At 56.8% G+C, this 12,784-nt stretch overlaps 1 protein-coding gene across 1 annotated transcript in view; it reads right to left on the bottom strand.

Annotated features, from left to right (window-relative positions):
• LOC119111135 (uncharacterized) overlaps positions 1–10,039 on the bottom strand; it is an 87,950-nt gene extending 77,911 nt beyond the window's left edge. Inside the window, exons 1-3 of the mRNA XM_037234964.1 lie at positions 10,027–10,039; positions 9,258–9,311; positions 6,998–7,088 (exon numbers count right to left, since the gene is read on the bottom strand). Coding sequence (XP_037090859.1) covers positions 6,998–7,088; positions 9,258–9,311; positions 10,027–10,039 — 158 coding nt within the window. The remainder of the gene's footprint in view (positions 1–6,997; positions 7,089–9,257; positions 9,312–10,026) is intronic.
• Positions 10,040–12,784: the final 2,745 nt, after the last annotated feature.

The following is a 12,784-nucleotide window of genomic DNA, read 5'->3' as shown; positions in this document are numbered from 1 at the left end:
GCCGTTTACACCGTCGTAAAGGGCGGACGGCGCGGGCCGCAATCGCCGGGTCCGGCGGCGCAATAATAAAACAGCGGCACCGACGGCGGCGGGCGCGCCGCGCCGCGCCGACCGGCCGCGCCAGGCGCCGCCGGCCGCCGCCCGTCCGGACGGGATCAATGGACGAGGCGGGGGCCGGCACGTCAGCGAGCGGCCGGTCCGTCGCGGCGGTGGTCCGCAGGCGCTTCCCTGTGCTTCACGGGGTCACGCGACACCGGCCATCGCTCGCTTTATCCTCTGCATGATGACTTCTTCCCCGCCGACAAGCCGATCATTCCGCCGGTGCGATAGTGGATATACATATGTTTTGCCGAGTGGAACCATCTGATAGTCAACAAATCCCGCTGGGGACTAGAAAGCGCTGACAACGCGCTAGTGGTCTGGTTACGATGGTCAGATATGCTCGAGAAGCAATACCCATCGGTATGATTCCCATTAAACTCGGCGGCGGCCTCTCCAAGCTTCAGTTTAAGTGTGTGTCTCTTTATGCTTGTTTTCATTGTAGCATCTGTTTGTATTGCATTTGTACTTCAACAATGCATGCATGCAACAAGTCTAACAAGAATACCCTTTTAAAGAAAAGAAACCAACGTTTTACCTTTGGTTACCTGTATGCAGCCAGCCTTTTCAACTTTGCTGAAGCACCCAGCGCACCGCCAGAGTCCTGTGCTCTGACTCGCGTGTTCAGTATTCGTTCACCCGGATGCGTGCTACCTCCGCTGTCATGGCTGGCGTGTCAGCAATGCTGACGTACCGCGATGCCCCTCTCCCCAGGGCGTGTCACAGCGTCACGGATCGGGGCCGCCTGACGGGGCGGGTGCGCCCGACCGACGGTCCGGGGCGGGGCGGAGGAGGTGGCCCGGGGCAGGGCGGAGGAGGCGGCCCGGGGCGGGGCGGAGGAGGCGGCCCGGGGCAGCGCGGAGGAGGCGGCCCGGGGCAGGGCGGAGGAGGCGGCCCGGGGCAGGGCGGAGGAGGCGGCCCGGGGCAGGGCGGAGGAGGCGGCCGGAGGCGGGGCGGAGGAGGCGGCCCGGGGCAGCGCGGAGGACGCGGCCGCGGACCGACGGCAGCGGCGTAGGGACCCGTTGCCACAGGCCGAGTCCGAGCCGGGCCTACCGTCCAGTCGAACCGACCCACACGGAATCAGTCATTCCCTCACTTCATTCACCCGAGCCTTGCTGGCGGTTGGGTTAAGTCGTCGGCTGTGCTCTAACGTCGGCTGTGAACGTAGAAATCGCCTCATTGAACATGAAACAACCCATGTAACCTAGCCAAAGTGGGTGAGGAATCATCCCTATGCAATCATCCCTTGGAATCACAGTGGCGGTTAAAAACTGTCGACTTAAAAATCAAGACCTAAGTTTGCACTGAACATTTAAGTCCACGAAATGGGTGATATTTTATGACCGGGAGCATGAATTTGAGATTGCACGTCTACTGCGGAAAATAGCTATCGTCATTTATACTTCTATCGGAATGCGCATAAAGCACTGATGAAAGTACAAAGTCCACAACCGTGGTTTTAGAACGAGTGCGGGTCATATGACGCATGCCAGCACCAGTCATGTCGAGGCCGGGTTAGAATGGAGCCCCGCCCTACAGTGCAGAACTGTCACTAGGACGGTACCCAGGGATGTTTTCACGGTACAGAAAACCAAACACGATAGCTGGGCATGACGATGCGGCCATGAGAGCAAAACCATCACACAGACGAACACGAGGGAACCCATCGACATCTTCGAAGGCTCTATGGCTCAAGACAGCGGAACACGTCCCATGGTTCGATACAAGTTGTTGGCGAGATACCACGAAGGTCACCGTTCCCCGGAGACGCCTCTGGCCACGTCACCGCGGTCCATTGGGGTCACGGTAGGCCCCGGGTGCCAATGCCTACATCATGAGACCAAAAAAGCGGGTGCCGCTATACCCTGAACCCGGAATGTCACCACACGCTACACCCGAGATGTCACCACACACTGCACCCGAGATGTCACCACACACTGCTCCCCGGGTGTCACTGCACACTGCACCCGAGATGCCACCACACGCTGCACCCAGAATGCCACCACACACTGCTCCCGAGACGTCACCACACACTGCTCTCGGGATGTCACCACACACTGCACCCGAGATGTCACCACACACTGCCCCCGGGATGTCACTGCACGCTGCATCCGAGATGTCACCACACACTGCTCCCGGGATGTTACTGCACACTGCACCCGAGATGTCACCACACACTGCACCCGAGATGTCACCACACATTGCTCCGGAGATGTCACTGCACACTGCACCCGAGATGTCACCACACACTGCACCCGAGATGTCACCACACACTGCTCCGGAGATGTCACTGCACACTGCACCCGAGATGTCACCACACACTGCACCCGAGATGTCACCACACACTGCTCCCGAGGTGTCACTGCACACTGCACCCGAGATGTCACTACGCACTGCAGCGCTATATATCCACACATTTCGCACTATCAGTAGAGGCACGTACGATATAAAACTGGGGGTTGTGAGGGACTTTCAGACAATGGGAATCAACTTGGGATCGTAAAAAACCTCCTCGTACCCGTTGAGTGTGGCGTTGATACCCAATGGATTAAAATATTTGGCAATGTTCTCATTTCCTAGCGAGAAAGGAACGAAAGATGGCATGAGGGCATACAAATAAATAAAGCAATCCTACATTTAAGGACGTCTAAAAATGAATTGGCAGAGAATCTCAAAATAGTGAAATTTGTCAGACAGGTTCAAAATCATAGAATTTTAAGACGCATTCATTCCTATCAAAACTTAACTAAGCGGTGCCAAACAGCAGTCAGTTGTCGGAAATAAAACCCAGCGTCTCGATGCGGTCTCATCATGGTGACTGCTTTCATCCGCTTCGTCCACTCATTCCGTGCGGAGTCTGAGCAAGCTTCGTTACATGTGTGTCGTTCATAAATTATTTCAGAGGCTTTTCCCAGGTTCCGCATCGCACCAACATCCGCCTTCAGCCCGACAGCCAGTGCTCGACCTGGCCCACATTCACAGCCGTGCTGCCAAATGATCGCTGAGAGTGAGTGTCGTTGACAGTGCGCAGCGGGCGGAAGGTAACACGGCGCCCTGTGACCCGGACCGGAGCACCGGACCCTAACGAGCGGCGCCCGCTGCAGCCGGCTTAACGACGCGGGCGTGCCGGCGGGGCAAGCAGAGGTGAATCGCCGGAAAAGGTGCCGTGTGTCGCAGACCGCCGTTCGTCCACGGTGTGAAGTGGGCGCTGCGCTCAGCAGCCAGCTCTGAGTTCAGCTGGGCGGAGGGAACAAGCAGAGCGGAGCCTTCGACGAGCGGCATGCTAAGCCTGGTCTGAATGGAGCAGTGGGATAGGCCGGGAGCAATTCAAATATTCCATTTCCTTCCACCCGGGGACCAGGATTACGATTAAAACGTAATATTATTATGGGCCAGGCCGTCAGCAGCGTGAGTCTTATTTGAAAGGAAGCGGGCCTACACGAAGATCGCTTTTAGGTTTAATATAAACAGAACCTAATTCATGAGGACATTTTGGGGCTACCACATTTCTCTTTGCGCTATGATCATTTTGCGCCAGCAGATTTAGTCAGCACCGGTCCAATGTGAGAACAATTCCCGCTAATGGCACGTTAGTTACGTCAGCATTTGGCCTGTCACGTCACGACGCAAGATAATGCGTAACAGCGGTGATATTTCTGGGATAGGTTATTTGTCAGGGCTCTAAAAACTAGCCAACAGTTTAAGACCCAATCAATTGTTCAAGAAAAAACAAAATCAGGAAATCTCCAATGGTGCAATACATTCAGCTATGATAAAATATTCAACTTGGGCAATTCGACTCAAACCGCCGCACTCTTCGAAACACTGCCATCCTCTGCCACATGGGGCTTCCACGAGCAGGTGGCCACCAGTCTTTACGCGTGCGGACACTGCCCCGCCACCCGAACGAGCCAAAGCACGCCACAATTGACATCATCGGGGCTTTACGACGAACTTGGCTGCTGAGGCTATATCCCATCGCCCGCTTCTCACGCTGGCAGGAAGGGTGGGCACAGTGGGGAATCGAAACACCTATATCGAATATCTAATAAGTAATAAATAATATAAATCCAACCACGCCTCAGAAACAAGATAATTTCATCCAGCCCACAAACCAATAAGTGACAACGGTGGTTTATCGTTCCCTTCAACCTAATAACCGCGTCTATCGTGCTAAAATTGCATTCCTTTTTCTGGAAATTGGCCGATCTACACGACGGCCAATCCCACGAGATGTAGTGCCACGAACTCACTGCGTCTGCGGTTTGACACGGCGCCGTCGAGTTGGCGGTGAGCAAGTGATGTGAACCGCTGCTGGACGCGATGTGAATCACAGGTGATGAATGAAACCCTAGGCCTGCCGACACCATGCATCTCACGCACCTACTTTAAGGATGCCTCCGTTCATCACGATGACTGATTTATGGCTTCTCTAATTGGTCGCCCTGTACTGCTGCCGGAGCTTTATCATAGCCTACTGTCAGTCCTCTGCAATCGCTGAGTAGGCTCCCGCGCTGAGCGGTCTCTCGCTGGTTACTCCATCACCGGGAGGATCCTTTCCAGATGCGCGAGGTTCGCTTCGATGCTAGACACATATTTTCCAGATAGAGCTATCAGTTGCACAGGTCCTCATCAATCACGTTATCCGGCCGGCGCCGCTTTACGGCTCCTCGTTTATGAAAATGATTCGAAGGAATGAACACCCATGACGCCCATGTATAAATTACCGACGCTTGAAGCGATTTAAGTGAGGGTCACCGCACCAATCCACTTTAGTATGCCACATGTATCGTTCGTTGATCACAGCTCCTAACTTAGCGACCTAGCCTTTCAAACCAGAAGCGATCTCTCCTTCCATCGCCAAGCCCCCTACCTGAGGCATTCTAGTTATCCTCCTTCACCGCAGTGCATGAGACAGATCCACACTTGCTGAGCAAATTACGTAGATATAACAATGAGCGAAACACGGTGAGTTGGCAGCGCTGATCAGACATGATCATTCATATTGATTCCCTCCCAGTTCACCTCTGTCAAGTGCCCGGCGCCGTCCTTTTGGCTAAATTCCCCTACCCACTCTGTCAGAGCCTGTCAGGGTCAGGGACCCTTCTCCGTCTGCCTTCCCCAGGAGTCTGGTACCCCGCGGTTCACCTCTCGCCCATGGGTCCGCACCCCTCGATCTGTCTTCACTTGGGGTCCGTCCCTCCACCTGGGGTCCGCCCCCTCCACGACGCGTCTCTCCCTCAGTGGTCCTAAACGCACCGGCCTCGGTCCACCTCCATCCCAAAGTCCAGATGGCCCCTGCCCCAGTTCGCCCCTCCCTCGGGAGTCCGGGCGGCCCTGTCCGGTCTATCTTCTCTCTGGTACATGAGCGACTACTGCCCCGGTCCGCCCCTCGATCAGGAGTCTGGGCGGCCCCTGCCCGGTTCATCTTCTCTCTGGAACGCGAGCGACTCCTGCCCCGGTCCGCCCCTCCCTCGGGAGTCCGGGCGGCCCCTGCCCCTGCCCATCTTCCCTCGGGAGCGCAGGCGGCGCCTCCCCCGGCCCGCCTTTGTCGGGTCGCCGCCTGACGACACGGTGACATTTCCGGCGCCCGGACGGACTCTGTGAGCCAGAGCGATCCTAATTCAGCGCAGTATGAATATAGAGCGGGCGGGCGGCCGCGCCGGCGGGCGAATGGTGCGTGAAACTGACGGGTCGGGGCCAATCCCGGCGCGGTCTGCGCAGACACACTCGCAGAAAGGAAACAGACTGCCAGACTGTTGGAGGCAGAAGGGAAACAGACTGCCAACGGACACAGATCACCGTCGGCTGAGACCGACGACAGCGTCGATGCATATACGAGTGATCATACCGAGCCCGTCCATGGACAGACCGGGTGACAGACTGGCCACACGATGACACACACGAATACTTCAACAGCTCGGGCCCATCCCCAGACAAGGCGGGACAACGAAGTCGTCTGTCAACAGCAGAATAAGTGACTAGAAGCGGTGGCAGTAGCGGTAACAGCACAGCGGCCGACCGCTGTGCTTCTGTGTGACGACGGCTAATGATGACCGGGCTCACCCACACACACATCAATGGACCGTGCAGAGTCAACATAAACAGAGACCACCGACAGGAGCCATCCCGACCGGCCGACGGACTGCTGAGGGGCAGGCCAGAATTGCCCAGACAGACTGGCAGACTGACTGCCGATGCAGAAAGACTGCTGAGGGACAGATCAGAACCACCCAGACAGAATGGCAGACTGACTGCCGAGGCAGACCGGCTGACGACCGACTGGCTATCATCACGGACAGGCTGACCAGCACGAGGCCGACGACAACGAGGCTGACGACCTGCCGGTACACACAGAGCTAGCCTGCTGTTCGCAGTCACTGGAGACAGGTCGCGCGGGTACATCCCCCTTGCCCAGCAGTATTGCGCGCCGACGTCCCCAGCCCAATTCCCCTAAACGCCCCCGTTTTGTGATCGCCCTGAGGGTTGAAACCAATCAAAAGCCTCCGCATAGTTTGATCAGGCACAATTCATGTGATGTCCGTCACATGCTGACTGTTGTGACGTGGCAGCAGACTAGACGGACCGAAAGCTGGTTCTGGGGCCTGACGTGACCTTGAACCGAGCGGCTCGGCGGTCAGCCTACGGTCAGGGCGTTGCAAATTACCGACACTTGATTCCGGGTCATCTCATCACCCCTGACATAAGTCACCTAGTACGTTTGTACTTACTTCTGACCATGTCGTATATGCTGAGCCACTCATTCTCGTCAACCTGTGCAGTCTTTCTCTGTTATCGAGATCGGCTGTCACAGCTCTTACGAGGCACGGCTCGCTTACTCATTAGTGGCAGACTTGGCGGATCTTCCGATAAGGTCAATCATTGGCGACAGTCGTACCTTTTGATGAACTCCTTGAAGTCGAATTCTTGCTCGCGGTCTTCAGCAATGGTTTCTTCCCCCTCCTCGTCGTCGTCGTTCTCGTCTTCATCTGGAAGTCCAAAAGCTGTCATCAAAGGACCAATAAACACGCTGTTGCCGTAACTGCTCCGATGCGACACGAGTACGAAAGCATTGGTAATCTGTTGACTTACTTCTTACTTCTTCTTCTTTCCAACAAATTTCTAGCCAGTTACCCGAAGATGTGAATTCAGCAATGAAAATCCAACCCCTTCAATACATGACCGCGCGGATTGATCCGCTCTTCGGGGCATGCAGCTCTCGCAGTCGACTTAAGTTGCCATGGTAACCGAGGAGGCCGCTGTCCAGACGGGCAGACCCATCTTCGTCCGGCTACTACCGGTCGAACAATCTGATTATCATGCGGCCTCACACGCCCGGTCAGGCCCAATCTAGATAAATCGCTCATTTCGCTAACTTCCCTGGGCAGTGGAATTGGCGGAAGCGGCGTGCGTCGCCGCGCGGGAGCCAGGGTCGCTCAAACTGAGCCTGACAGGGAGTGTGAGCACTTCGGAACGGCCGGGACGGCGCGTTCGGACCGGTCACGGTGGCGCGACGGCAGTGCGGTGGAGAGGACTCGGGCCGCACGCAGAGCCACTGCCCGTGATCCCGGCATGACCAGAAGTGGCGCACCACAGCCTCAGAAAACTAGAGGCGCAGCGATGAGACAAATTACTGCTTTGCTGGCATGGCTGAACGCTTTCGGTGCAATACGCATACGGGCGTTCAATGAAACACATTTGACCAGTCTTTTTGGAAATCTGAAGCCCTGGTACGTGGCAGTCACTGGAGTCAGCGCTCGCTCTTACCAGGGAAAGCGGCCCACCACAGCCTGATAATAACATCTCCAAGGAGCTGCGGTATTAGTCTTCCAACACCATTAGCAGATGCCCAAGCCTTTCCACGGACACGTGTCGTTCCTGACAAGCTATCACCCGAAACTTCGGACTTTCTGGGAACACCGGGCACGGACGCAGCATCACCGCCGAGTTGAGCCGATGGTGCCCGAACTAATCGGGCGCAAGCCACCTGCCTCCAAGTGGCGGTCGTCACCGGACGCCGGCGAGCGGGGGGCCCAGCGCCGGCGGACGGGGGCCCGGCGACGCCGAACGGGGGCCCGGCGACGCCGAGCGGGGGCCCGGCGACGCCGAGCGGGGGCCCAGCGCCGGCGGACGGGGGCCCGGCGACGCCGAACGGGGGCCCGGCGACGCCGAGCGGGAGCCCGGCGACGCCGAGCGGAGGCCCGGCGCCGGCGCGAGTGGACGCGCCACCGCCGAAGCGACACGATGGCCGCGCTGGAGAGGCGACTAGAACAGCCGCGCTGTCTGGCCCGGCCGCCGGCCGCCGCCAATCCATCATCGGCCGGCGGTCGGCAAAAATTACGGCCGCCCTCTAATGCCGGCTTCGGCCGGTCGCCGGACCCGAATGCCTGATAGCTGGCACGGGCCAGTATTTATGGCGCGGCCGGACGGCCGTAATCTGCGCTGAAAACGCCCGGCGCCCGGCAGTCCAGGCACGCGTCATTTGTTCGGGGCCTCGTCGCGGCGCCGCCGGCCGGTCGCCGACGCTCGCGTCACGACAGCGCTTCACGGCGAGCGGCGGCGCCACGTCGCCCTTTGACAGCGCCCGTCAAGTGGCCAGAGCAGCTGGGCACAACGCGCGGCAGGGGAAACGCTTCCTGATTGACAAGTTCGATGACCAAAACTCAAAACTCACCGGAGTCAGGACACTAACGCATGCGCGAATGCTATTTTGGACGCCCCGCTGTGGGAAGGCATCTCATACGCAGAGCGCAATAAAACGCTCAGGGATAATCACCAGGCGATTCGACAAGTAATGGCAGCACTTCGCCGCGACCGGCCGGAATCCGAGCCGTGCCTCAGTAACAGGAAGACGATACATCCACGTAGTGCTGACCTTTCACCCCGGCAGCTCGGCCCCACGAACACTCGCGGAATCACGGCCATCATTCACACGTCTTCGACTCCGGGCAGCGGACAGGAGCCGCGTACACCGGTGAACGACGGCCATCAAAATTTACGACCTGAGACGGATTCCGAAACGAGCGTTCAAACATTTTACAGGCCTCAGGCATCGCAAAACTCGTGCGCCTTGCTAGCACCAGCTCCCTCCCCTTCCCAGCGACCAATGGCGCCGATGCACGTGACGGCGGCACCTGTTGCGGTCGCCGGTTCGTTACCTGGTTGCTCCGGGGATGGCGGCGGCTCCTGCCCGGGCGGCGGCTGCTCGCGACCTGCAGCAGAGAAAGAGAGGACAGTTGTTACCGTCTTTCTCCGACAGGCGGACACAGCGCCCGTGCTGAGGCCAGAGAACGGTGCGTCCTCACCGCCGTCTGCTGGAGCTAGCCCGGGTGCGATCCTGCATCATCCCTCACAAGAGGACTCTGAACGGTGCCGTTGCCCCGCACGTGCTCTCGAAAAGCGGGTTGGCCATGTTCAGCTGACGAGCAGGGTCTGCACGGCATGCGCCGCTATCTTCGTCATCATCTCACCGTCTCCGTACGCCACAACTGTTCCGCGTTCTGGTGCTTCTACGCCATCTTTGCCCCCAAGCGTCCCCGCCTGCCACAACTCCGCCGTGGCGTAGGACTTCTACGTCGCCTCTGACCCAAAGCTTCCCCGCCTGTCACAGCTGTGCCGTGTGTTGGGGCTTCTACGTCACCTCTGACCCAGAGCGTCCCCGCCTGGCACAACCGTGCCGGGTCTTGGGGCTTCTTCGTCACCTCTGACTCAGGGCGTCCCCGTCTGCCACGAATGCGCCGTGGCGTAGGGCTTCTACGTCACCTGTGCCCAAGAGCGTCACCGCCCACCACAACTACGCCGTGTCCTGATGATTCTGTGTTACCTCTGCTCCACAGCGTCCCAGTTTGCCACAACTGCGCTGTGCTGCTGCACCGCTGTCCGATGCTGTTCGGCGCCCAGCGCGTCCGTCTGTCACCCATTAGTCACCAGCCGACCACATGCTCGCCTCAGAGCGTGCCAGCACCCCGTCTGGCGCTGTTGTCGGCGTACGCCCGGTCTGTCGCCGCCATCCGTTACTACTGTCCGCGGCTCTGCCTGATCAGGGCGCATTGTCTCTCAAACGGCCATTTACACGGCGTCAGAGGCCATAACTCAGGCCAGCGGCACGGACACACTTCCACTTGTCCCATTATATTGATACATGGCCGCCGCGGATCCCCGGAATCGGAGGAGCCCGCGGCGGAAACGCGCCGACACCGGCCATACCTTCGCCAAAAGGGACCAAGCAATAAGGAAGGGCTAACGGTAAAAATATGGCCAGGAGGTGCGCCACAAAGTCCTTGCCGAGACGTGAGCGACGCAGGCCTCTAACGTGATATTTATAGCACGGGCGGACTTTCGCGGAGTTATGGAGGATAGATGGCGTGTGTGCGACCGGGGTAAATTTCACAGGCCGGCGCGTATTACGGTTCGCCCGGATCTACGTGGCCGATGTCGCATCAGTGCGGCTTGCTTCATGCATGGTTCGAGACCCGTTAGTGGCAAAATCAGAACAACTATCCCCGTTAAGTCCCATTCTTATCTACTCTGTGTCCCCGTACTAGGCGACTCCTTTTGTTGTAACGGATCTCTGCCACTCACGTGGTTTGTCTCCGCCGGGTCGTTATAGCCACCGCTTTGAGTGTCCCACTCCACGATGAAATGCATTAATTCTTGCGTCTCCGTCCATTACCTGGAGTGTCTCCCTGGATGATTCAACTCGTATCACAATGGCCGTGCCGGAGGTCATGTATGGACGCGCAAAACCGCTCAACTTCGATGACGTTCCACCTCCTGGTTGGACATCCATACCAAATGGAAACGTCCCCAGAAATCAGCCAAATCTACAGAAAGGTACGCCAATATCATGGTCATTGCGAGGCAGATGCCATCAGTCTACAAACCGACACTCTACAGGGGTGCATGGGTTGCTTAACTCGTTTTCACTGCTGATCGACATAAGACGAACAAGGATATGAGGGAAATAAGCTTTTCACAACACGAAGTTTACCTTCGCATCCAATCATGACTCCGCAGATCACATATCACTGTTTCGCAACGCATTTGACATACCAGAAATTGAACGGAACCGACTTTCGTAGTTTCGCAAAGTGAGCCGGGGGAAGGGACATAACGCCCCCTCCCATAATAAAAACAAACGGATTTCTCGCTGAAATTGGCCCACCTTCTCGTCAAACTTGGGGGTGAGGGATGGAACCCCTAGCTGAACAGGAAACTACACCCCTGAACAGAACTGACGGCAGTATTCATAATTTCGAGGTTTCCGTTAGCGGCAGGAGCCTGTGGCCTCTCGTCCCAGCACATAATTAGCTGATAAATCGATGCGCGATATGTTACAGTGGGCAAGTCTACATAACTCCATCTGGTACTCCCTAAGCACTGCTCGCAGGCCTGGCGGTCGCTTGCTACCTAACCGGAGCGACCCCGTATAATTCCGCGTAAGAATAACGTGGAAACAACATGGGAGCGCCGTGGGAAGCGCGGCAGCCCGTCCGTGATTAATTACGGTACGTCGCACCAGCTCCGAGTACCTCCGAGCCCCCCGGGGATTAGGGGCTTCAGCAGAAACCTCAGCAGGGACGATGTGCCCACACGTGCGGCACGGAGCTCCGTCCAGTCACCGCCGCTGGCGGGCGTCGGCCCGCCCACGGTGAGAAACACCTGAGTGTGTAGGCTGTGCCGCATCGCACGCCACCCTGACGGGACGGCATACCCCAGCAGGCACGCGCCTGGTCTGCGCTGCTTCGTGCCGTGCAAGTCTTCCATTAATTCAAGCGTTTGGACACACCTGTTTTCTCGGGGGAAGACAGGTGTCCTGCCTCCAAAACGTTGTCATAACGTTTCATTTGCATCTAATAATGGTCATAAAGTGCACGTTTTCGCACAGACCTAGACCTAGATATCCCTAGATTCTGATTTACTCATCCACACATCGGTAGATGGGCATATTCGCCCACTTACAGAAAGAATGAGGCTTAATGAATCAGGATCTGGGAGATAATGCGACTTGCAATGGTGTTTCTGATGAAACGATGCGAAAACGTGGACATCTTGAGCACAGGCAGGGAGCAGAATTTCCACTACATAAACTCACCCAGTAACACCAGGAAGGAATTCACTGCCATACACTTTTCGCGACGTGTCTTAATATAGAAAAGACATGGTGCCAATGCGATGAACTTCGGTTAACACGATTCATAATTAATTTTCACGACAGAAAACAATCAAGGCATTGTAGAGTCACAGAACTGCATGAATTTGAAATACCTAAAATTTCAGGAATCGGGGCAAGGCAAAAGACGAGTCGAGAATACACGTAGCTTTAAGGCGTGAGTAAAGCCGAAGAAAACTTGAGCGCAGAACATGAGGACGTGACGGGAGACTGGGAGGGAGCGAGGGAAGGAGGGAGGGAGGGAAGGAGGGAGGGATGGAAAGGCAGATGGAAAATGAAAGGGAAAATGAGATGAGAATGAAGATAGAAAGGGGAGAGAGAGAGAGAGAAAGAAAGAGAGCGGAGAAGAAAGCAAGTGGCCGAAAGGAGGGGAGAGCGGAGAGAAGTAGAGAGAGGACAGCAGAAGGGACAGGAAATAGTGGAGGAGACAAGAGTAAAGTGAAGAGGGAAATGCTGAGGGGTGGGGACAGAATGAGAAAGAAGAGTGGACAAGTAAACAGGAGGGAAGAAGGA

The sequence above is a fragment of the Pollicipes pollicipes genome, unplaced genomic scaffold (assembly GCF_011947565.3).
Source record: "Pollicipes pollicipes isolate AB1234 unplaced genomic scaffold, Ppol_2.1 Scaffold_7261;HRSCAF=8764_pilon_pilon_pilon, whole genome shotgun sequence".
Classification (NCBI taxonomy): Eukaryota; Metazoa; Arthropoda; class Thecostraca; order Pollicipedomorpha; family Pollicipedidae; genus Pollicipes; species Pollicipes pollicipes.
Note: the sequence above shows the minus strand (reverse complement) of the source record. Positions and strands in the feature narration are given on the sequence as shown.